The sequence below is a fragment of the Apus apus genome, chromosome 7, assembly GCF_020740795.1.
Source record: "Apus apus isolate bApuApu2 chromosome 7, bApuApu2.pri.cur, whole genome shotgun sequence".
In the NCBI taxonomy this organism is placed as follows: domain Eukaryota; kingdom Metazoa; phylum Chordata; class Aves; order Apodiformes; family Apodidae; genus Apus; species Apus apus.
In genome coordinates this window covers 24,695,250-24,718,962 of record NC_067288.1, presented here as the reverse complement: position 1 = coordinate 24,718,962, position 23,713 = coordinate 24,695,250, and the positions used below count along the sequence as shown (strand labels likewise).

The 23,713-nt window shown below is 40.2% G+C and overlaps 1 protein-coding gene across 7 annotated transcripts in view; it reads right to left on the bottom strand.

Moving 5' to 3' along the window:
- The window catches only part of ELAVL4 (ELAV like RNA binding protein 4), a 65,564-nt gene that overhangs the window by 22,097 nt on the left and 19,754 nt on the right, over nucleotides 1-23,713 (bottom strand). For all 7 annotated transcript variants that reach the window (XM_051625369.1, XM_051625367.1, XM_051625368.1 and 4 more), the window contains exon 2: nucleotides 20,972-21,212. In XM_051625369.1, the coding sequence (XP_051481329.1) occupies nucleotides 20,972-21,212 (241 nt within the window). The remainder of the gene's footprint in view (nucleotides 1-20,971; nucleotides 21,213-23,713) is intronic.

Here is a 23,713-nt window from a genome sequence, read left to right as displayed (position 1 = left end):
CTGGGTTTGCCTACAATATATTCAGGGAGCAACTCCATCCAATCAGTTTAACTTCAGAAACAGGGTATAAAAATATATCCAGCTTTTCTGGAGAGAATTAAATCTCACTGAAAAAATTCTTATCCAAGTTACATGACATTAACCAAGAACAAGCTGAATTCTGACTGAGCATGAAGCCTGGAGCAGAAATACTGCAAAGATACTTTCCATGCCATGCCTTCCTCCTCTTGCCTACCTGACATTTTTTACATCTCTGATCTCTGTGCCTCTGAACACAAAATCCTTAATATATCTGATTCTAACCAGTGTTGGGCAGAAGGCCATTCTTGAGAAAACCAACCTCTTTTTACAGAGGACAGGAGTCAAGGATCAGGGCATAGATAACATATCCCTGCTTTTCCTGTTAACCATTTTTGACCTTCAGAAGTACACCAGGTACCAGGATCTGCTGATGCAGGGCCCTGAGATTTATGTCAGTCTGTCCAAACACACCCTTCCATGTTTGCCCACTGTTATTCTCAAGGCACAATGGACTGACCAATCTCTACAATATATACAAAGATTTTAAATAATATCTCACAGAGCATTCTAGTCTCTGTCAATACTTCTGCAAGGAAGAGACCACGAATAAACTCAAAGACAAGACAAGCTGTACTGAAGGGAGATCATGTCAATACAAGCAAAGAACGAGAATTCAGACCATTCACTGCTTTCCCTGAGAGCTCTTCAGTAACTTTTACTCAAGTTAAAGATAGCATCTGATTCTCACTACCAACTGACAAACGTTATCTTCCAACATGAAGCATAAGGAAACCCAACAAGAACCAAGCTGCCTGCATACATGACTGCAGAACCTGCTGTAAGAAAAACAGTGTACAATTTTGCTTAGAATAACAGGTACACAGACATGTGATTTTCTTCTGTTAGTATATTCTCCTGAGCACAATGAAATATACAAAGTTTGTAATAGAATTTAAGGTCTGTTACTTATAAGTATATGGTTGTGATTTCCCATCACATTGCTTTATTGGCTGGCTTATATACTCACAAAACAGCCAGGGTGGGTTTACTCAGCATTCTGAGCACTGACTATCTGTTAAGTCAAAAAAACTCAACCCTTTTATCTTAAACCCTCAAACCTCACACCCTTGCAGTGTACTGAAACCTGGGTGCAGTTCTTTCAATTAGCAAATTCCTGTTGCTGCTTTATGCCATATGATCGGCTCTGTACCAGTGAAGGTGAACAGATTAAAATCTTTCAGTTAAGAAGTTTGCCACTGCAGGGGTGTATTTTGTTTGGTTTATTTTGTATTTTCAAACATCCCCCCTAAACACCATAATTTAATGAAGACAGACACTCCCCCATTTTGGATTTTCAAGCATCTCCCCTAAACACCATGATTTAATGAAGACAGACACCCTCTCACCTATCTCCAAAAACTGAAGAGAAAATAAACCCAGAAAAAAAAAATTGTGAAACAATTTACAACTGCTGGCAGACATCATAAAGTTTTAGCATGCTAAACATTTACAGCTAAGAAACAAAAAAGTTATATATCCAGCTAAAAATATTATTTTCAAATTATTCTCCAGAGCAAGGCACCTTATGTCAGACAAAACACACTCTAGATATGAAGTAACTGAAAATTGTTAATGGTAGAGAAAAAAGAGAAGGATTTGCTACAGAATACAGTGAAGCAGTATGAACTTCCACATTTTTTTTCCATCATGTACCTCTTACTGCATGTGCTCAAAAAGGGTAACATTTCTTTGGACGCAATCTGGCAGCACGAAGCAAGCAGCTGGACCTCTCAGTGGGATCCCACACATGCACTAAAGTTCATTCCCATGCTACACCTCCCAGGAACAGCACTGTAAATAGTAAATATTTTCTGTGATTTGGAATCACATAGTTCATCACATGCTGTGATTCAGTAGGGCAGGCAAGAGATATTTCTAGATGATCCTAAAACAACACCTTGATATATCACTATTAGCAGCACTCCTTCTGAATGCTTTCTCTAACTTGCAGAAAGCACATAGGGGATCTCATATGATCTGGGAAAGAATAGGTCTAAAGTGATAAATTTTAACCCTGTTATTGCTAAAGGACTCGAGAGTCTTTAAAAAATCCCATGCAAAGCCAAGCCCAAGCTAGTAATGTACGCATTTCATCTTTTAAAAGGCTCCATTTTAGAGCTGAAAATCGCCAAGATGGTAACAGCCATGAGAAAGAAGATGGAAAAAACAATATACCCTGTTTATAATATTTATCTACACACCCAAAAAACTGCAGCTATGAAGAAGGCAGTGCCAGTTAAAAACCCGTACCTGCCTTTACTTCCTTTTTAAGGCAGTCTGCTTATACTAAATCTGTATTTAAATTAAGAGAAAGAGAAAACAGATAGAAAGCAACGTAAATTAGAAGAGAAAAATTACAGGAAAAAAACCCCAGAAAGTCTTTGGCCAGTAAAGGTCAGAATAACTAAAGCTTTTTTTTTAGGTTATGGAAAAAAGATCTCAACACCCGTGCTGACTCATCAGCAGATAGTAACAGTGCAGAGAACACAGATGCGTTATGTACACCTGAAGAAGCTCTGAAGTACTAACTAGCAACCCAGGTGTATGTTAAACAGGTGCTCCTAAAATTATAGGTGTTTAAATGAGATGATCTGGATTACTTGTACAGAAGAGATTCCAAAACAAGGGGCAAACAGCTCTCTTGTTATTTTCAGTAATTTTTGCAACACTGAACAAATTCCAGGAGCCTGAAAGAATTTTGCACTGAAATTCAACAAGAGTACTGGATGACCCAAGTAATTACAGGTCCATCGGTCCAATTCTGAGCAAGGTAAAATTACAAAATATTCAATACTGGACTGTAATAATAAAGAATTAGAGAGGTAAAATAAAATCAATGTCAATCAAATTACGTCTACAGAAAATAGATTGTCAAACTAAACTGACATCCTTCTTGATGAGATTACAAGTTTGACTTCTACATTTTAAGACTGTTGATTTAATAGCATTGATATACTTGGTCTTCTACAAAGCACTTGATTTGGTACTGCTTATTAATTGACTAAAAATTAACATGGCACACATTAACTGGATTAAAAAAACAATCAGCCAACAGATCTCTAACTGGGAATTGTGAACAGGAAATCAGCAGAAAGATGTTTTCCTACGGGTCTCTCTAAGGAAACAGATCTTGGCCCTAAACTGGTTATTTCCATTGACGAGTGGAAAAACCCCACTTCCTTGCTCCTGAAGATCGACTGCAGCAGAGACAGGATGAAAGGATACGAACAAAGAGGACAGAGCCAAGGTGCAAAACGATTTAAGCTCCTCAGTAAACTACAAAAAACTGTACATTTAGAGAGCACAAACCTAAGATAACATCCCAACAAGTCATGCTAACTGTGGCATACTTTCTAAATGGGAAATGAAGGACTCCCATACATGGTGATGGATAATGAAATACATTTCTAACTTGCAATGCTGCCAACAGGGTTAAAACAATTTTTTCCTGGCATAAAAGCCACATACTTGACAAGGGAAAGAAAACTAGCTTCTTGTGACCTGGCTGCATGCTTGGATGTCAGTGCTGTGCCCAGCCCTGGAAAACTTGCTTCAAGAAAGATACCAATGCCTTTGGTAATGGTACCATGACAAGAGAGTATGATTGAAAAACTCAACTGAAAGATGGGATCAATCTGTCTACCTGATTAAAAAAGGTTAAGCTGAATCTTAACAGTGCTACATTGGTAGTCATCTTAAGTACAGACGAATTATTTATATAATGTCCGTCCAGCAGATAAAACATGGAGTTACACATCCCAAGGCCCATCACTTGGTGGTTTAAACAAGAGAAACCAGACTAGAAACAAAGCAAATGGTCCTTTCCTGGGGAAGGCATTTGTTCTATTTCTTTACAATGACAGCAACACATTAACTACCTACCACCAACCATTTTACCAGCTCTTCTGCCGCTCGAAATTCTGAAAGTTTGGCTTTTTTTTCCTGAAATCTATGCTTTAAATCGAGCAGGAATTAACCCAGTTAAGGTTTTTGTGAGTTAAGTGCTCAACAGTCCCTTCTAATCTGAAGCTGTATAAATACACTGTTCCTGCAGGTTGTTCTCCATACAGCTCCTACTGCAACCATTTCCACACAGAAGGTAGAAGAAAACTACATTCTCAGAGAAGTTTGAAGCTTTCCTATTGCTGCAAACTATTCTAAAAGCAACATACAGGAGAACACAACTTTGAGTTTCTCATCTGTGACTGGGTAAATTAAGGAAGTTCTTTAAACATCCCTTTTTTTCCCCCTCTGGAAAATACATCACTTTGAAATGCAGAGTCACATTAAAGGATTATGATCCCCACTATAAACACTCATGAAAACAAGCACAGAAAGGAACAGCAACAATGCTAACTGCCTTAAATCGTGGTTTTGTTGTCCCCCGCCCAAACGTAAAACCTAATTAAAGCTGCCTCCCTGGCAGCCGTGCCAGGAAAGCCACCAAGCGCCCATGCTCCTCCAACACCATCCCTGCCTTCGGAAGTAGGCCACGTCTGACAGCTCATCTCCCATTAGCCAGGAAAAAGACGTCAGATGGTAACAGCCTTCAGTTACTCTGGTTTGGGACTGAAAGAAAAAATAGTGCTTGCCATGAATTTCACAAGCCTCCTGGCTCCAATTTTTGCCTGTTTCAACCTTGGTGAATGTTTTGGGAAAAAAACACCTGTGTCAAGCTTCTCTATAGAAGCAGCTGAGCTTAACCTGCTGGCCACATGTGACTTCTCCAAGACCTGAATATGCTCTTCAACCTTTCCCAATGATTCTCTTAAATCAGGAATATTCCTAATAAAAACCACCTACAGATGGCTACCAAAGAAAGCAGCAAGAGTGATACACAACGATGAGCACCTCCAAACCATTTCAAAAGCATTTTAAACACATTAATGGAAGGTGAAAGAATGACTGCAGCTCTTATGAAAAGCTCTGTAGTAGAGGCTTTCAGAAAAGGTAAAAGAAATACCCTTGAAAAGATACATTCAAAATGTACAAGAAGGGTCAAGTGAATTGCCTGTTTTTCTTCCAGTTTCTATAACCCTTCATAACAAATAGAGCTGTTTACCTAAAAAAAGGTGGTAAGCTACGAAGACAAAATTCAGATCAAGGGAAAACAAGGTCTGATCACGAGACCAGCTGAAAACCTGCCCCTTGTCTGATGCCTTTTTGTACTAGTACTCTCAGTCTCATTCATCCTCCATCCCTTTATCAAGGAGAAGCACCTGCTGTCAACCCCGGGCATGCACACTGCAGGCACAGGAGAAGCAAACCAGGAGGGAAGCTGCTTCTGCACACAATGCTCCTAGGACCAAACAATTAAGCTAAGGCTGTCACTGTCACAATTCCCTGTAATCCAGCTATGAAGTTAACTTGTTCTGTGCTTAGAGCTCCTCTGTCACAGCATCCATTTAGTCTGTGTCTTACTTAGAATAAATACTCCTTATACTTGTACCAACTAGGATTTATTTAATAAATGTTGTCCTTAAATAGCAAGAAAACATCCTCTTCCTATTACAATAGAACTATTGCAAGAACTCGACGAAAAAAGTGCAGTCTCTCAAGGCAAAAACGAGAGAAGGATGAGCAGTAAATAGCCTGGGTTTTGCCTTTTGCAGGAAGGTGACTGGGTACAAGTTTTGTTTGGGTATCTTCCAAACTACCATGTGTAACAAGGTGTCCTTGTTAGCTCTTTTGAGAAGATCCCCTTCTACATTAGGAAAAAGTCAGCTCTATTTAAATGCAATCCAATCTAGAGCCCCAGATAGACTAAGATGCTACACTGCATCTTAAATCAAGGAGCATGACTTACCCTTGGCTAAAACCAGAAATCAGCAAAATTGGAGCACCAGAAGATGACTTCTTCCTCAGATCCTACCAGAGAAGAATGCCATGTTCCAGACTCACAGTGGGATACCCTTGTAACAGATTCCCCCATCTAAAAAGCACATTTGTAATTTCATAACAGAAAAGCAAGCAAATTTAAACCCAAACCTCAGGGAAAACCTGTGTTTCATAGGCTGAAGCCTAGCTCTAGCCAGAGCACCTGTAAAGGTGTATAGACTGATACAAACTTGCTCTGATGGGATAAGTTTCCTCAAGCAAATTCTTCCCCTAAGGCACCAGAGCCCTGATCCCCAAACAGCGAAGGCTGGGCCCTCCCCACAGGCAATCTGCAGGGAGAAAGCTCTTCTTGCTGCCTTAATCCCAGCAATGCCAGAGAGACTGAAATAAAAGCTCAACTGCACAGGAGACAGGCATTTTTGGGGGTTCTGGGGAGTCATGAGTTGCACGATGAGCTCTCACGGGAGCTCTATGCACGTAGGTTTTAATAAACTCCAGCCCAAGTGGAAGGGGCTTCTTCACACCAGGCCTTCTCCAACAGAGATGCTGCTACGTGATTAAAAAAATCCCCCAAAGGAAGCCCCTGACAACCGGCATGCTGCATCCCACGTAAAACTCTCCCTCAGGGAGAGGATAAGAGGGAAAATGAACCAGACGTACAGACACCACTCACTCAATTTTAATATCTGAATGGGAAGTGCCAGATACCATGACAACAAGCCTAGAAAAATACAAGGGGAATAAAAAAAGCATTGCCCAAAGTGTGAAACAAATCCTGTAAATGCAGCTAGTGTGATGAAATCATTAGTGCTAGTGATCTAATGGTGACACCTGGACTTCCATGTTTCTGTTTAGAAGGGAACCACCAGGACCTGACCATGGCAACTCAAAAAAACAAAGCAAACCCTCCCCAAACCCAACTTCAAACTCCCCAAAAGAGGAAAAAAAAGGCCCTTTTACCAGCACCTTGCCAAGTAAGAAATTCTGACTTGGCCAAGCAGCACCAGTAGAGAGCTTTGTTCTCTTCTCATTTTGAGAAATCCCATAACACAAGACAGTGTAATTTTATGTATTGATTTTCAGAGATGCTGAAGCAGTAGCAGTTCTCATGAAAATGAGTATCAATTGACAGTAGCTGCTATCCCTCAAAATTAGGACACAGTAATGATTCTCATTCTGCAACAGCCCCACACAACCACTCAGAAAACTGACCAAGACAGCATCCTCTGACAGAGCCTGCTACTACCCAGATCCACTAGATCTTCCCAACAAGTCCTACCAAAACATCAAGAGGACTTCCAAAAACATGGAATTACGCCATTGTAAACTTGGCCATACCAGAAATATAAAACATGCCTATTAGGCCTGCAAATAATGTCTTACAGTATCTTTAAGGCTTCTGGCATTTCAGATGTTCTGCATCTCATCTGAAACAAGACTTTGCTCTTACCTGCATACTGCAGAGTTTTAAAAAGTCAGCTGTGTAATTACTGTACTTGAGGATGGGAACTAATCTGCATGCAAAGCTTAAGTGGCAGTTTGAGACAGATGCTGCTGACTTGGCTGGAGCCTTCTCCTGCTCCCACTGCAGCAGCATGGAAGCATTTTCTCTCTCTAATGCACCTTGCCTCACCAACACCACTGAGGAAAGCATTTTATTTCTATTTTTGGAGATGAGAAATGTAAAAGAATCAAGATTTCCAGGGTGAACTTGGACAGAGTCACACACGTGCTAGAACAGGGATTTAAAACTGCATCTCTCACCCTAGGACACTAACCCTTGTTACTGGACCACTGTGAGCTGTGCTGGAGCTATCCTGCAAACAGCATGCACATTTCATGCTGCAGAATATATTACCCTCTTTTCTTTTTTGTTTTCCTGCTTTAATCAAGTTGCTTTAAATGTAAAAATGGATTTTAAGCATGGGTGCATTCATTTACTGCCAGCAATTAAGTACATTTTCAGAAGCTACTGTGCCTGACATACCTAAGACAACCGAGTTCCATTTCTGAAAAAGTATTTGGATTTCCTCCATTTCCCCCAGTTGACATCTCCTGCTTCCCTTCTTTTCATCTTCTCCTCCCCCTTCCTTCAAGGAGCACACAGCCTCTGAATTAGCAAGCTGTTCTGAGAAGAGCAAGGCTGCACTCCTCCCCGCTTTGTCCCAGAACAGAACAGGGACTGTACTATAAAAATCCAGTGTTCTCAGGACAGGCATGAATGAACAAGAAACAGCCATGACTTATCTATCCTGAACAGTAAATTCAATGCTGAAGAAGAGAAATTAAACACAATAATACAGACATTAGAAACAAACAATGAAAACAAACAGACCCAGGGAAAAAAACAAAGGCATACCAGGAACATAAAAAGTGGAAAGCAGCAGTGTGGAAAGAAATCTTCATCAGGAATTAAGAAGTCACTGCATTGCATAAAGCGTACAACGTGGTAGGAAGCCTTTCACATCCCAAATAGGTAACGTCACATCATCATGGAGAGGGGATAAAGGATCACCAGCAGCATATCAAGAATGGCAAAGACTGCACTCAAGTTGAACAAGACGTGTATGTAATGGAGACAAGGAAAGCAACAAACTGAAGGCAAATTTCAGCAGTGACCAGGTTTTTAAAATCAAAATTGACTTAAGGCATGAGAGTAATTTAAGATGCAAGATTAGAAGTGTCCAGTATTAAGACACTGAAATATCCTCTGGTTAAATCGTGTCTAAAAGGAGATGCAAAAAACTACAGATACTTCCAACGTGTAAAAACTGACTGGAGATGAAATGAGAGCCAGCATGTCATGGAAAAGGCACACACTTCATTACAGCAGACTTATCTTCCTTTCCCGCATCACATCCCACACACTGGTATTTCTGAAACTTGGATGGAAGTGGAAGGCAACTAAAAAAAAAGCCAAAAAACCAGAGCAGAAACAAAACAATCCAAAAGAAAAGGAGTGACTTTTCACTGGCCAGGCTTCAACCAAAAGGAGAGAAAGTTCAGATCACAGCAATTCCACGCTCTACCATGTGCACAATCCTGGTGCAAAAATCAAACTTTTGCATGAAAAAGTGATGCCTTGCACCCACAGTTAAAGCATATGAAGAACCCCACTATTCCTGAATTGACAGTAGTGAGTGGTGGAACAATGGGGAGAAGAAAGACAGAACCACAGCAGTGTCTGTGCACTGACCAAGGCTCCCATTTCTGTGATGGGCCACAGAACTGCAGGAGCAGAATGAAGTCAGTTTTGCCTTAAAGTAACATGCAACTTGGTTCATAGGAGAAAGACTTGTTAAAAGGCCAGGAACATGCTCTCTCACCAAGAACTACACCAGCAGAGGAATTGGGAAAGGAAAGGCACAGCTAAGATCCAACTATCCAGTGCATCCTCAAACCTGGGACTATTTTATGTGGAAATAGTGGCAGTAACGCTTCCAGTTTAAACAGAAATGGCAGAAGCACATAAAACTAGGGAAAAAGAGCATTTTGCACAACAAGAATATTAAATAGGATGTAACAATATACTGAGTGCAAATTCAAAACGCCCCAGTAATTTAGTCATTAAATGATTTAGTTCAGCAATATTTAAGGTTTTGCACCTCAGCCTCTGCCACCCAACAAAAAACAAGAGCCACCACAACACTAAGAAATTTCATGGTAATTCTGAACAATGACTCAGAATACCTATTCTGTCTCATAAACAGCCTACTAATTAAACTCTTTGAGCTTCACTAACCAGTTTTTCCAATGCACAGAGGAAACTCATTTATTACAGACCGGAATACAAAATTTAATATTAACAACACAACTTGTGTCTGCAGCATTTTTAATCTGATCAGCAAAAGAAATAAAAACTGCAACCTGACAGCTAAGAAGGTTAATCTGCAATAGTTAGATTTGCGTAGATTACTTTACAGAGCATCTGGAAAGATGCTGAGAAGAGTAAAGCCACTTCATCAAAATGTGCTACCTATAAATATTTTGCTGTCAATCAATAAATACTTAGACTGGAGAGAGCCTACTTCACAAATTTGCTTCAGCTTTTAAGACTGAACTTTCACGAACTCCAAACAAGAGCAGGAATTTCAGCATATTCCACTTTGTAATATTCCTTTTAGGTACATGCAGATAAGGGAAGTGATGAAAAGGAAATATGCTGAAAGGAAAAAATACTATGAACTTGTTGTGTGCATGTACTAGTTTTATCACTTAAATTTCTTTATTTTTTTTGAAATTATTAGCATGAATGTTCCTCAATGAATTTTCTTGACAGAAAAGTAGATATTCTCCTTTTAAAGGTGGCAGGTTTCATCTGTATGAACCAACACCTTCTCCTAAGACATTATCCACATATATGAAACTGGATGTCATGCCTACAAGCTGCTTTCAAGCTCACCAAAAGCAGTGCAAGTTTTTACATGAGTCTTGTATCGTAAGTTTTCCCAACACTAAACATGAATGTGGTAAACAAAGGAGAGGGAAAATATGTACATTTTCCCTTTAATTTCCAGTTTGGCAAAGTACATAAACACAGGAGCAAGTACCAAAATCCTACCAATACACAAAAACAAGGTAACAAGCAGATATTCCAGTATAGTAGAAAATGGAGAAAAATGTTATCAGTCAAGCTCCCAATGTCTAGGGCTCTTTTTTTCTATTTAAGACAAGTCAGCTTCCAGAGCAGGAAAATCTTTCTAGGCAAAGCAGAGAAATAGGAGACACTGGTAAATAGAAATGACACAGATACAGCATGTAGGAGAACAGAGGAGTCTAAAAAAGGAACTGCTGGATAATACTTTTCTTGTTATGTGTTCTATCTCCTCATGTCCTACCTGCCATCCTCTTAACAGGCAAAGTCAAAACACTCCCTACACCTGAGCAACAGCACTCTCAGGAAGAGGAACGTGACCTCATTTTTTGGGTCCCAGAACACTGTAAGCAAGAGGAAGCCTGTTGATACTTAGTTTAAGGTGCTTTAAAATGCATGTCAGCACAGACAACTCTGTACAAGGCAGCCAGCAGATTAGACCTTCCACTACAGAAACAGCAGCCCCTGCAGTACAGTAACAGTTATACTGGGGATGCTGCCATTTGTTTGCTTGCAGGAGAGTACGACGTAGCTTTTTGTCCATCTGCTTTTGCAACACCCCATAAAAGCCACCTAACTGAAGAAACCCAACAGTCCAGACTCTTGTGAACAAAAGTAATAAAGCCATTCAGTTTTCCCCCCTCCTTCTCAAGCTGATATATTCCACTGACTGAACAAATGCTGTGAGAGTTGTAAGAACAGCAGTACTGGGTCAGAGCAGAGGTCTGCCTAGTCCAATATCCTGTCTCCAGCAGCACCTGAAAGTCAGTAACTCACACTGAAATTCCTAGCAGGGACAAGTAGGAACATCTGCAAAGTCTACGCCAGATCTTGCTCTAGAAGAATGGAGGACAACAGCTGAGTCCAACAAACCCTAGCATAGTCAGCCAAAGCAGAGCCAGTGAGCAAATTCAAAGAGACTTGTACTGCAGTGACATGATGCCTTTCTTCCCCTTTTTCTCTACTCTTTTTAAAAATCAAGATCTCACAGGGATGAGAGGGCCCACAAGACTGTGGCATTACAGAAATAGAAAACATGACACCTGGACAAAAACTGCCTAGACAGGCAGGCAGAGATGTAGAAAGGTCTGAACAAGACTTAGGCTGTACCACAGATGGTCTGAAAAGTCAGATGCTGCAATACCCTACCAATGACCACTCCAGGAAAAAAGCACAGGACATGGAGGATACTGCTGAAATCCAAGGATGTGTGCTTGTCTGTTGGCAAAGGCTGAGCATCAGAGCAGCTTCCAATAGCTGAGAGATGACTGGGAAGGCTATCAGGGCTGAATACCAGTATGTAACTGGCAGCACGCTGCACACACAGTTTTCTGGACTCCACGGCAAGAGAAACTACCCTTTAAGCAGGAGAAAAGAATAGATGGCGAGCAGCAATGAGGGTGTGCAGGTGCAGAAAGCAGTGGTAAATCCCCCTCTTGTACGCAACAAGATAATAACTAGAAATTAATCCCTCTTAACTGTAAAACAAATTAAGATAACCTAAGTAGCAAAGCTTTCTGGAAGCAAAGGAGAAGAAAAGGATTTAAGGCCAGGCAAGACCTCCATGCAGTAGATATCCCAAAAGGAACTCTGCCCTCTACATATGGCATCTTACTTGACAAATAGAACACAGGTTGGCTTCATCATTTATACGGGTCCTTGCTCAAGCCAGAATAATCTCAAAAGCAAAGATGATCTGAAGGATGAGGTCCAAGTGGATGGAGTCTGAAGAGGTACTGTGTTTGATCAATACAGGGACTGTGCAGAAAAGCAGCTAGCAGAAAACAGAGACAAGGGTGCTGAGGATGTACACTCCTGTGGACAGCAGGTCCCCGTACTGATCTGAAGGTTTCAGAGGTTGACCAATCAAGATGACCAAGTCAAGGTGAAGACGATCTTGCAGGGCTCTTCTGGGCACAGAGAAAAGCACCTGCATGCTAGGAGGTCAAGTGATGATGGATTAGCTCAGCAATAGAGAAAGGGTAAGAACTTCCAGGGTCACAGTCTGAGAAACTGCTACTGCAGACAGGTCAGATAATCCTGGTCAGAAGGTTACTCAATGCCATCCTAAAGCCAAGAAGAAACTCTTATTGCAGCACTGGTAAAAGGCAGTCTTGTGAAAAGGGAGAACAGGACATAGGCCACTTTCAAAGTCATTTAGACTTGTTTTACAAGGTCACTTTGGTTCTTGGACAAATTGTCCAGCAAGAGAACTAGGGAGACAGGCTGATGTGACAGCTGCAGCAGAGCTGTGCTGCTCCTTGGTGTGGCTGAAGGGCAGGACGTGTTGAGTAGCAGGGGATGGATCAATGTTGGGAAAGTCAGCCTTGGAGCCCTGACAAGTATCTCTTGGTGTTCTGTCTATGGCTGCCCCAAAAGACCCTGCCCCAGGTGGAAGACAGTGCATCATTAGTGGACACCGCTGCCAATCTCCCACAGCTTTCCTGGAACTCTCTTGTTCCTTTCCTCCCCTTTCTCCTTGGGCTACAATGAAAGAAAAAGACAGAAGAGTTAGGGACAGAAGAAGCAGTGCATGAGTGCTGAAGCACAGGGTCTGTCCTTTGAGAGAGAAGGGCAGAATGAGGGACACAAAGGACAGTCTGTACTGGAGGTTAAGGGTACATCATCAGATAGAGGGTTCCACCAACAGAGCCACTGCACCTGGCTGCTCTCTGGTAGACTTATCTTCAACGCAGATGATATAAAGGACACAAAAAAGTCTCAGACTAGAGGGTCACACACCAGAGAGATCCTCAAAAATAACTGTATCTAGAAGTCACAATTTCTGAGATCTAGGTGTGCTTGTGCTGTTGAGGAAAACCATCCTGCTAATCACCTCTCACTAGACTTGATGAGAAGTTGATGTTATTTACTCAAACCTAACAGTTAAAACTGAATATGCATTAAATGCATTTAATACACTTCAGAACAAGCTCAGGATAGGAACTGCTGAAGTTAATTAAAAATCCCTTTCACAGTGCAAGGGTCATGCCTACTTGCTTTCTGCCTATTTGCCCCACCACTCATTTCAATTGCTTTTTTCCCCATAATCAAGAAATCAAAATTCTTTTGTTCGCCGGTACAGTCTATGCACCAGATGACTGCAGAGAGGAGACAAAGAAGATGAAGGATGCAAATCTGACCATTTTCCTCAGCATTTAGAGCAGATATCAAACCATACCAAACGCTTTAGACATTCAGCACTCACTCACCACTATTTCTGTGTTCTCTCCCCCACAGTGCTAATGAATTTAGTTCCGACACTTAATGCAAATGTTCATTTAGACAATCAATATCTGAGAATTGTCTTGAATCTGCAACCCTCAGAATAGGATATGCGACACTGAAATTAGGTTTCTCTGCTCAAGAACAGAATACACTTCAGGAAATAAGCAGCTATAAAAATAACTAGGCCAACAAATTAAGATCAACTCAAAGGTGTTTAATGACAGAGTCATGTATTTAAGTCTTTTAAAAACTAACTAGATTTTAGGATTAAAGACTCTAAAACATGTCTGTTTTCTCATGTCTAGTATTTTATTCTCTGCATGCAATTACATGTACCAAAGATAATAACCCAAAATTGAAGCATACCCTGTACTCCATCTGATTCACAGAAATAACTTTTTTCTCTGAAACACATTACTTTAGGCTTCTGCTTTTCTAGGCACTTTACTTCCAGCTGCAGTCATACTCCTCTGTCTGGTCACTCGTTCCTCACTGTGTTTTGAGCAGGCACTCAACACAAAGAAATAACTCACATACAAGTCTCTTGTACCTACAACAAGTCAGTGAGCCAGTTTACAAGTCACTTCCCAAAAAACCTAAGGTAATTCACTTAATTTGGTATTACTTTTCAGACAAAAGAACCCTAGCAGAGTACTCTGCTGCATAAATATTTTTCCCATATAAGCAAATACTAAGTCTTTTGCTTTTAAGCAAGTAAAACAGGAAACTGCATTGCTGCTTACAGACATTCCCCAGACATCCAATCTGAGGAGCACTACTAAATATGGCCTTTAAATGCAACCAAACACCAGAACTATATTAATTTTGTAAATGGTGAAAAACAGTGCTTAACGGTTATTTTCCTTTTCCAGGTTTATTTCCCATCTACTGTTGGAGCAAAACAACTGCTGCCAATACTCAGCCTAGTCTAACTAGATCTGTACCAAATAAATAACCGGAGAACAGCAACTAGCTACCACTGCTTTACAGACAATTATTAAAAAACCCTTCCAAGTCAACAAGGGAATCAACTACCTTTACAAGGTATTTTTCTCCTAAACCCTGTTATTAGGTGGGCTTATGCCATGAGGCTTGAGTGTTTACATACTCTCTAAACAGTTTATAAGTCTTATCTAACATAATCCCTACATTCTATAATCCTATCTGTTTAATGTATTTTAAGAGGGGGAAAAACCACTGGAACTAGTAATATCTCAAAATGGAAGGCACTTTCAAAGTACAATCAGTGAAATGGACATCAAATGTAGAAGTAGTTTGTGCTCAGATCAGACTTTCAGTTGTTTAAGATCAGGTAACTGAATACTGGATTTCACACTACGCTATATTTATCTGCATATGGGTCATTTTTTCTTTCACAGCAAACACATTTAGTACGCCCTTTTACAAAAATCCTAAGGAAAATTTATACAAAGCACTGGTAGTCTTTGTATGTGATCTCTTCAGTGAATGTGTTCTATCTGCAGCTAAACATAAATAGCTGTGAAGTATTTCCTTTGAACAAAAATAAGTATTTTCCCGCCATGACAAAGCAGAACAATTTTACTAATATCTCTGCAATTTCCAGCCTGAGTCTTTCAAATGTAGACTTAACACTGCAACTCTTACCTACTGTCGTGAACTATATTACCAAAAGTCCTCTTTGCTATAATAAAATTTAACCATTAATCCTGTTTTCACTTGCCAGTACCATGAGCTTTCAGAGTCCCCAAGATGGACTCTGATCTCTCACTCATCTACTCTACCAGGCACCAAAACCTCCCATCAAAATACATACCAGCTCAGCCACTGGCCACTGCAAACACTGGGCCTGTATTATTAAGTTTCTGTTTACTAAGGGCATCTTAAGCAATGTTTTCCTACTTCTGCACACTTGCCATCACATGCAAAAGCTTCCCCCGGAGAGCCATACATTGGGGATCACCACCACAGCTGGCTTCCTCCCCTCTGGTAGCCACCACCATAGGGAGCAATTTAAGGATTTTGCTCCTGAGGGTACAGACCTTCTTCATCCACTGCTTTCAAAACAGCTACCAACTCCAGATGCTAAAAATTAAGGCTGCTTCATTAGGACTTGAACTACAGGGAACTCCAAGCACGCAATCTCTGAACAGCACATTCAAGATAGAAACACCAAGTCAGTGCCATCATTGACTGAATCCACTTGGTTAAATAAAATCTGGGTCTTTGCTTTTAACAGCAACACCTTTTTGGTACTTTCTGGTAAGCTGCTCGTTATACAGGGTGACAGGAAAAAAAACAGGGTAAATGATACCAACTTCACATAGTGTGGACATTCTTCTGGACCAAGAAGGGGTTTATGGCAGCTTGCTCAGAGGACAGGGAGATCATCCTCCCCAGGTTAGGAATTTACTGGTTTCTATGGATAAATGTTCACATGCAAAATGTTTTGTTGTACTCTCATAATGCTGCACTATTTCAGACTGCCATTTTGTTAGCTGTTGGTTCTTGGATCTTATGGTTGAGAACGCAAACAGAGTGAGGGATAAACATTCCATAACTTCTAGAGAAAACTGTAAGTAAAACAATTCATATTTTTTTATCTCCTAATATATGGCAAAATACAGATGCTACTGCTTTGAGTCAATAGCTTGCATGTCCTGGATTTTCACTGGGATCATCAATATTTATATTACACTTAAATGCCTAAATTCTTATCTGCAGTTTTAATCTAAATCTGCATCAGTCCTACTATAAATACCTGAAATTAAAACAGAAGATGTGAATCTTTGTGCATAATCTCAAAGGAATTGCAAATTCAAATTTAAAAACAGAGCTGTGTTTTGGGCAGAGGAGCAATGAAGTTCCTGATTATGCATGCAAAGAACATCAAATTGTAGCACACAGCAGGAATATGCAAACTCTGTCATAAGTTAAGTGATGCACAGAAATCCTGTATCAATAAATATCCTGCTTTACAGTGCGCCTGGATCTTTGTAAGGTAAGAAAGATTATTTGATATCTAAGGATTTCAGATTCTAATTCAGAGATGTAAATTCCTATGGAGGTTACAGAGAAACAAAAATATAAACAAGAGCTCAGCTAAGACCAACAAATCAGTTAAAAATCAACAAACATCCCCTTATCCCCCACACAAACCACGTCAACAAGTACAACTCACTTGGCCAGCCACAATTACAGTGTCTCCGAGGGACACTAAACTGACTGGATCTTTTGTTTTCAAACACGGGAAAAAACAAGTTGGGCATTTCTTCTCTCAAAATTCTGATGAATTCAAGCCTGCTCCTTCCCCAAGGCAGAAAGATATTTTATCACCAACTTTCTTTGTACACAAAAAATAAAGAGCATCTGCAACGCCATATACCTTAGGATCACTTTTAATCGCTGAGCCTCACATCCATCTCAGGGCTTAGTCTTCCTCTGTGAAGTCACCTCCCTTCATCTAACACAGCTCTAAAATGTTTATGCCATTTGGGGTTTTTGTTTTTTTTAATTCAAGCTCCTTCTAATTTTTTGAGAGCAGCTGATTAAACCTGAACAACTGGATTGTTGGACGAAATACACTGCAGCTATGAAATGGTACAGCAGGGACCAGTTTCACTGTTAATTTAAAATGCTAGAATTAATTAGGTAGTGTAAATGAAGAATTTAATAAGCACACTTTACAACCACAAGTTCTGCTTTTATTAAACACCCCTGCCAAATGAAGGCAACTATCTTCACTCTGTTTTTCCTTGTCTCATTCCCTTAAAATCCTCTGCAGTGAAAAAAACATTTTTTCTATTGCAACCCCTCCCCCATCATTAAAATGTATGCCTGACTTCCAGCTCCTCTTTCAAGTCATTAGCATCCTTTAAAAATGCTACTGTATATCCTGCCTGTTCCAAGAAGCTACCAAACAAAACTGAAGTTTACAATTTTGGTTTTGAATACCAAATTAAAGGCTGTCTTAGAAGCTGTCATTCCTATTCAACTCAGTACGGTGTACTACCAAATTAGCATACTTTAGTAAAGGAATATGCTTGTTTAAAAATGTGTCTTTCCAAAGCGAGGGGTAAAATCACGAATCAATTTTCTTAAAAAAACTCCACTAATCTTCTAGGACTGCAGAAAGGCTTGGAGTAGATGAATATTCCTGACATATATTGTTTAATCCACTTCAAAATGAACAGGAGTTCAGACCATAAATTCTCTGTGATTTTCTATGTTTAACAGACTTTGCTTAGCTTCAAACTCCTTGAAGAAAGTCTTCTGGGAGCCTAAACATTATTTCACAAGATCTGTGCAATTCCTCAACAGGACAGGGGAAATAAATTTTTTTACATGAACCAATTCAATTCTATCTAGCTTAAAAAAAACAGACAAGATTTTCTAATATGGTTTTGCCACAGTAACTAATTATGATTATTTGATGATTTTGGGGTTTTTTTTCTCTCTTTTTCTTGAAACCCCTTCTCTCTGCATCCATCCTTTTATTCTGGCTTTCCTTGGTTTACCTGATATTTTACCTCAGCAAGGAGATAAACTTACTATATATGAAGACAGTCCATATTTTTAATGCAAAGACCTCCAACACTTGTCCAGAGGCATCCTACATGCCTAGCAAAGACTTAATAAAATCAAAATTTTGAACAGAAAAGCAGACAAAGCCTAAATTGTTTCAGACTTTCATCAGTTCAGTAAGAATAGCTTAAGAATTTACAGTTTCTTCTGCAATCCAGCTTTCACTGTCAAAAAATCTCTGCTTTTTAAGAAAAAAGCAGAGAATCCTTCAAAAGCCAGTCATTCCTGCAGCAGCCTAGTAGAATACTTTCAACCCTCCCCTCCCAAAAAACAAAAACCCGTAAAGCCTAATGAAGAACACACTTACTCTGGAAAGATGAGCTGGTTATGACCTCAGTGCATTTCCATTTTTTTACTCTCAATGTTCTAAGAACCTTTATAAACATGGACTGCTTCTGGCAGAGAGGACTACATTTGATTTACTAACTCAGAATTCAATGTGAAGAATGAACACACATCCTAGAATCTAGTAATGCTGCACAAAGCCTTCATAACAGGACAGAAAACCCTGGCAGATTAAATTCTGTTTTCAAAAATAGCAAAAAGACTTTGGAGGACAATTTTTTATGGTGAATTTGGTTGCTTTGTACTTCTTAAAACAAAACGTAGACTCATTGACCACTTAGGGGTGATGTTCTCAAAGCACCTGGGTAAGTTATTTTAAAAAATTGTTCAAGTATTTCACTGATCATAAAAGCTTTGTGCAGTTCACACAGAAAGAAAAAGCAGATGCAAAAAGCTACCCAAGAACACATCAGATGATCATATAGCAAATTTCTTACATCTTCAAATACAGAAACAAGCCTGGAGATGGAATAAAACAAAAAGAATACTGTTTCCAGCTGATGAAGTAATGGCTCTCCATCCAAAGGCAGCCAATTCTCTATGAAAAAAAACAATGAATATCTAGAGTCTCAAAATAATATTGCAAGGAAATCACTGTGAATTTGACAGATATGGGAAGCAAAAAAATCTCATTACCTGCCCTAAAATCCAAGTTCATAGCTAGGCACACTAGATTCCTGCAGATGAGGGCTAGGTATTCCCTTCTGTCTGAAGTAATCTTTGAAATTAAATTGCAGGTTACTTTAGTTATTTTTCCCGACTAAAGAGAAACAAAGGTCTAGAGCTAAACTTGTCTGGTAGCAGATAAAAAGTGACACATCACACAGGGATACTGGGAAAGCTATGCTTACAGCAGAAGAGTACTTCAGCATGGAAATTTTTGCAGTGAGAAGTTGTAAGCTATTTGTTTTTCTTTAAGTAGAAGTAAAGAATAAATAGAAGTAAAATCCATTTTTCAGTCTTTTTCCATTTAATACCCCTGAAGCTGCAGCCCAATCAGAAGATATATTGAACTAGATACATCATGGTCAACATGCTGAAGGAAGCTCAGCCGGACTACGCCGAGGACTTGAGCTGCCCTGCAGCTACTGCCATTTGTTATGTGCCTTGTGTTCAACCAGAACACTGCTATATGTCAGGAAGTAAATAAAAAAGAAGCATTGCATGTTTAAAAGCACTAAGCAGATCATCCTAATGCTGCCAATACTGGCAGCCTAACAGCTGCCAGGCTGTTATGGAAGTAGGTATGCAGATTTGCATTTTAATTCCTCATCTTTACATGGTGCTTCTTTCCACAGTGCACACACCCAAGTTGCCAGGAGTATGTCTGAGAGGAGACTGCCTTTTCAGGAACCCCTTCCTTCCCAAGGCTGCTGCTCTCTGCGCTAAACATAACAGCACTGGTGATGCACTCAACAGCAGTGAAATTTCAGCTGTTCCCCACCTACAGTGCGGGTAGACACACAACCTATAAAACTAACCTATAAAACAAGCTATAAAAGCTGATTGTTCATCCCATTGTCTTCTTGTGCATCAGTGAGTTCCTGGCTGCAGCAACAAGGATACAGAGAAGTCTAGGTGCATCCACACCTCCTCTAGCAATAGTGAAAGCATCTCTCTCCTCTCTGAGGGAGTATCTGTAATGGGATGCTTCCCTTATTCTGAAGGCACCTACCCACGGGTGTCACTTCTTGCATAAAAGGATCATGGCAAATCAAAATGTTTTCAGAGAACAGAGTTCATTAACCAATATTCACAGATGTCTGCATCAAATCCAGAACAGCAGCTTCCAACTACAGACCACTGCTCTTCCAGAACGCTGTGCTAAATAAGCCATGATGGACACGCAGAACCATCTTGACTTTACAGTATTGTTAACTATCAAAAATCTAGCAAAGGTATGGTGAGGTTCAAAAGTAGCAGCCAGAATTAGGAATGGTCTGTTGGCTCAAGCCATTTAGACTACCCTCCTAAAGCTGAATTGAACACTCAGTAGAAAACAGGAAGATCAGGAAAGTAATGCCATCACTGGGGTCCTGCGGCAAGAAGCTCCGCAGTGCGTTACACACACGAGCAAGACTGGCAGTGTTCATACTTCGCCTCAGAGCTGTAGGGAGGTTGAATGACAAGAAGCCTCTCCTACAGTTTTTCTAGAATCCAGTGTGCATCACGGAAAAAGAAATATTTACCATCTGAAGAAGCTCACCATGGTATTTGCATTACTCCCTGTAGTAAGCACTTGCAGTATAAACACCGAGGTTTTCTGACCCCAAATGTAAATAGACCCTGATGCATGTAAAGTCTACAATGTGAAGCCCTTACCTGTAATTTTGTCTCTCACAAGTTTGCAGGATTCGATTTCACCAATGCTCCCAAAGAGACTCCTGAACTCTTCCTGGGTCATGTTCTGGGGTAAATAGTTGACTATGAGGTTGGTTTTGCTGTCATCTGTAGCAGCCCCTGTCTGCATGGGGGAAGGGCAGTTTCTACTGTTGCTGGAGGGTCCATTGGTTGTATTGGAAGTAGGGCCATTCGACACCTGAGGCTCCATGGTGCTAATTATCTACATCAAAATAAGAGAAGAAAGGAAAAAAACCCTTAAGTTTCATAGATACAATAGCTATTTTTAAAGATACTTACAAGCAAATGAGTAGGTAGCATTCATGGCCAATTTAGATACTTCAACAAAAAAAACCCGCTTGATTCCTCTGTTATTGTTGCAAAGTAGGTCATGCTAGTCTTTGGCTGTGAGCATATACTAAGATGCCGTTAAAAAACCTTTTTTTGTTAATGCGAAGCTGATTTTGGCTGTCATCATGCAGCCATTTTCACAAATGTAAATTTAAACCACATAAATTTAATTATAATTTAAGGTAATAATCATAATTAAAATTATAGTTCCATTAAATCAGATGAAGTAAGTGTACAGCTCTATATGAAAAGGTAAAATATTTTACCTATTTAATAACTGTATCACAGAATGCAATGACAACAACATTAACCAGGCACAGTCAATCTGCAAAGCCTTGTCATTTGGATTCCCTTCAATTAATAAACTCAGTGTCCCAAGACATAGCATTTCCTAGTTCCAGTCATGACCTATATTCCCCAGTTATATTTTTCACTAACGAACTGACACCTCTTTAAATAATAAAGCCCTGGATTTGCAATCTTCAGAGATACAAAGGTCTTCAGGTATTTACTGGAATCAAAAAGGTTTAATCAGAGACTGGCTTATCAAGCGCAGGCTGGAATTTTAACAAGTGCTTCTATACCACAATGTGAAACTCCAATTTTTGCAGAAGACACTCAAACAGACCTTTCCAAAAAATGACAAATAAGAACCAGCCAAGCCAAGTGTGTGGAGGACAGAAGCCCCATTGTCACCAGTGCCACCAGTCACATGGGTAAAGCTGCCTGCGTGTTTATCTGCAGCCTGAGGAGCGAAGAATGCAAGTCTTCATCCGAAAACTGCCCAGGCAAAGGAAGCAGAAAAACCCGAGTACTTCAAGCCTTTTCCACATAGGTATTTGCCTCTACTTTGGCTTCCAGCCCATCTTTTCTGTCACCCGTGCTGACAAGGGAAGGAAATAATCTTAAGTTTCAAATTTGCATAAATTGAAGCAATGCAAACAGTGGCTTTTGCCATCCCCTGTGAAGTTCACTGGTATCTCTTATCAAAGAGCATCCCTGGGATGGGCTCAGCCTCCCTCCATCAGAGAGCGATGCTGACTGCTGCCCCAGGCAAGAGCCTGCACTGCCCAGAGACTGGGGTGAGGGGAGGGAGAACTGAGGGCTGAGACACCACACTCAACCTCGTGTTCATCCCATCCTGTAATTATTTTAATTGCTCAAGACTTAATTGGCTGTCTTTTTTAAATTCAGGGAGGCGCATGTTGTGACAAATTAGGCCTGTGATTCAGCAGGATGGGGGACACATACCAAAAAAGGGGTGTCTATTCTAAAATTAACTTCATGAGGGTGGCTCAGACTCCAAACAGGTTATATTCTGGTTGATTGTTTTTATGTATTTACTTTTTAAAACGGAAATCCTTCAGTGTTTAATGCCTTGTTTAGGAAATAAACCTCTTTCTCAATGAAAATAACTTCTGAATTACCATTATTTTTTATTATCAAGCCCAGGAACAGCTACTTGGTTAAATTTTTTATATTATTTTTTTTAAAAAAAAAGAAGCCTTGCTACATTGTGATTAACAGCAAGGCCTTAAATCACACAGCAGAATGATGTTGAAAATCAACTCTACAGAAATAGTAACTTCTTGAAAGAAACAGGCATGTCCAAACCAGAATCCCCCTGCCAATTTTACCAGCCACATGGCACCAGGCACTGCTGACATCCTTTGTCAAGCTGTACCAGCCCCATACACTCCTTCAGCCACATTCCCCAACTGATTTCACACATGTATTTACTCACACCTACTACCCGATGCCTCAGATGTTGCTAAATCTGTTCGGCTTGGGATTTCAGTTGGAAGAGCATCCTTTGATCCCCATCACCCCCACAGCAAACACTGACGCCATCCCTGAGCTTTGCTAACAGTCTGCTGCCAGGTCAGGGTTTTGCACCCCAAGTCTGAAGCACTTCAACTGAGCACTGTGGGCTCATATGTGCTGCATCTGCATCAACTCGATTAAAAATCAGGGGGGAAAAATCCAGTTCTGATTATAAGACAGTCAAAAGAAGAGTGAAGCTGCTGATATGGTTTACTGTAGCTTCCCATGCGCATTTAAATAATCTCCCTGTAGCCTTTACCTTGTGGGGTTTTTATGCTGGAAATCACAATTTTAGGGACTGATCCTGCCCTTCTAAAGCTGGCAGGAAAAACACACTGCTGGTTTCAGTTACAGCAGAAGCAGGACTTCAGTCAGCACAATGCACCGAGGAAGGTACATCATCTATTATTAGCAACAGACACAAAAGCTATCTATAGTTCCCCACGAACAATAAGCCTGGATCTTTTAAAAAATCTGTGAAACAAAACAAAATTTGAAACTGGCTGGTGTCCTACTTAGGCATTTTGCAAACTCTTTTTAGCTCCATTT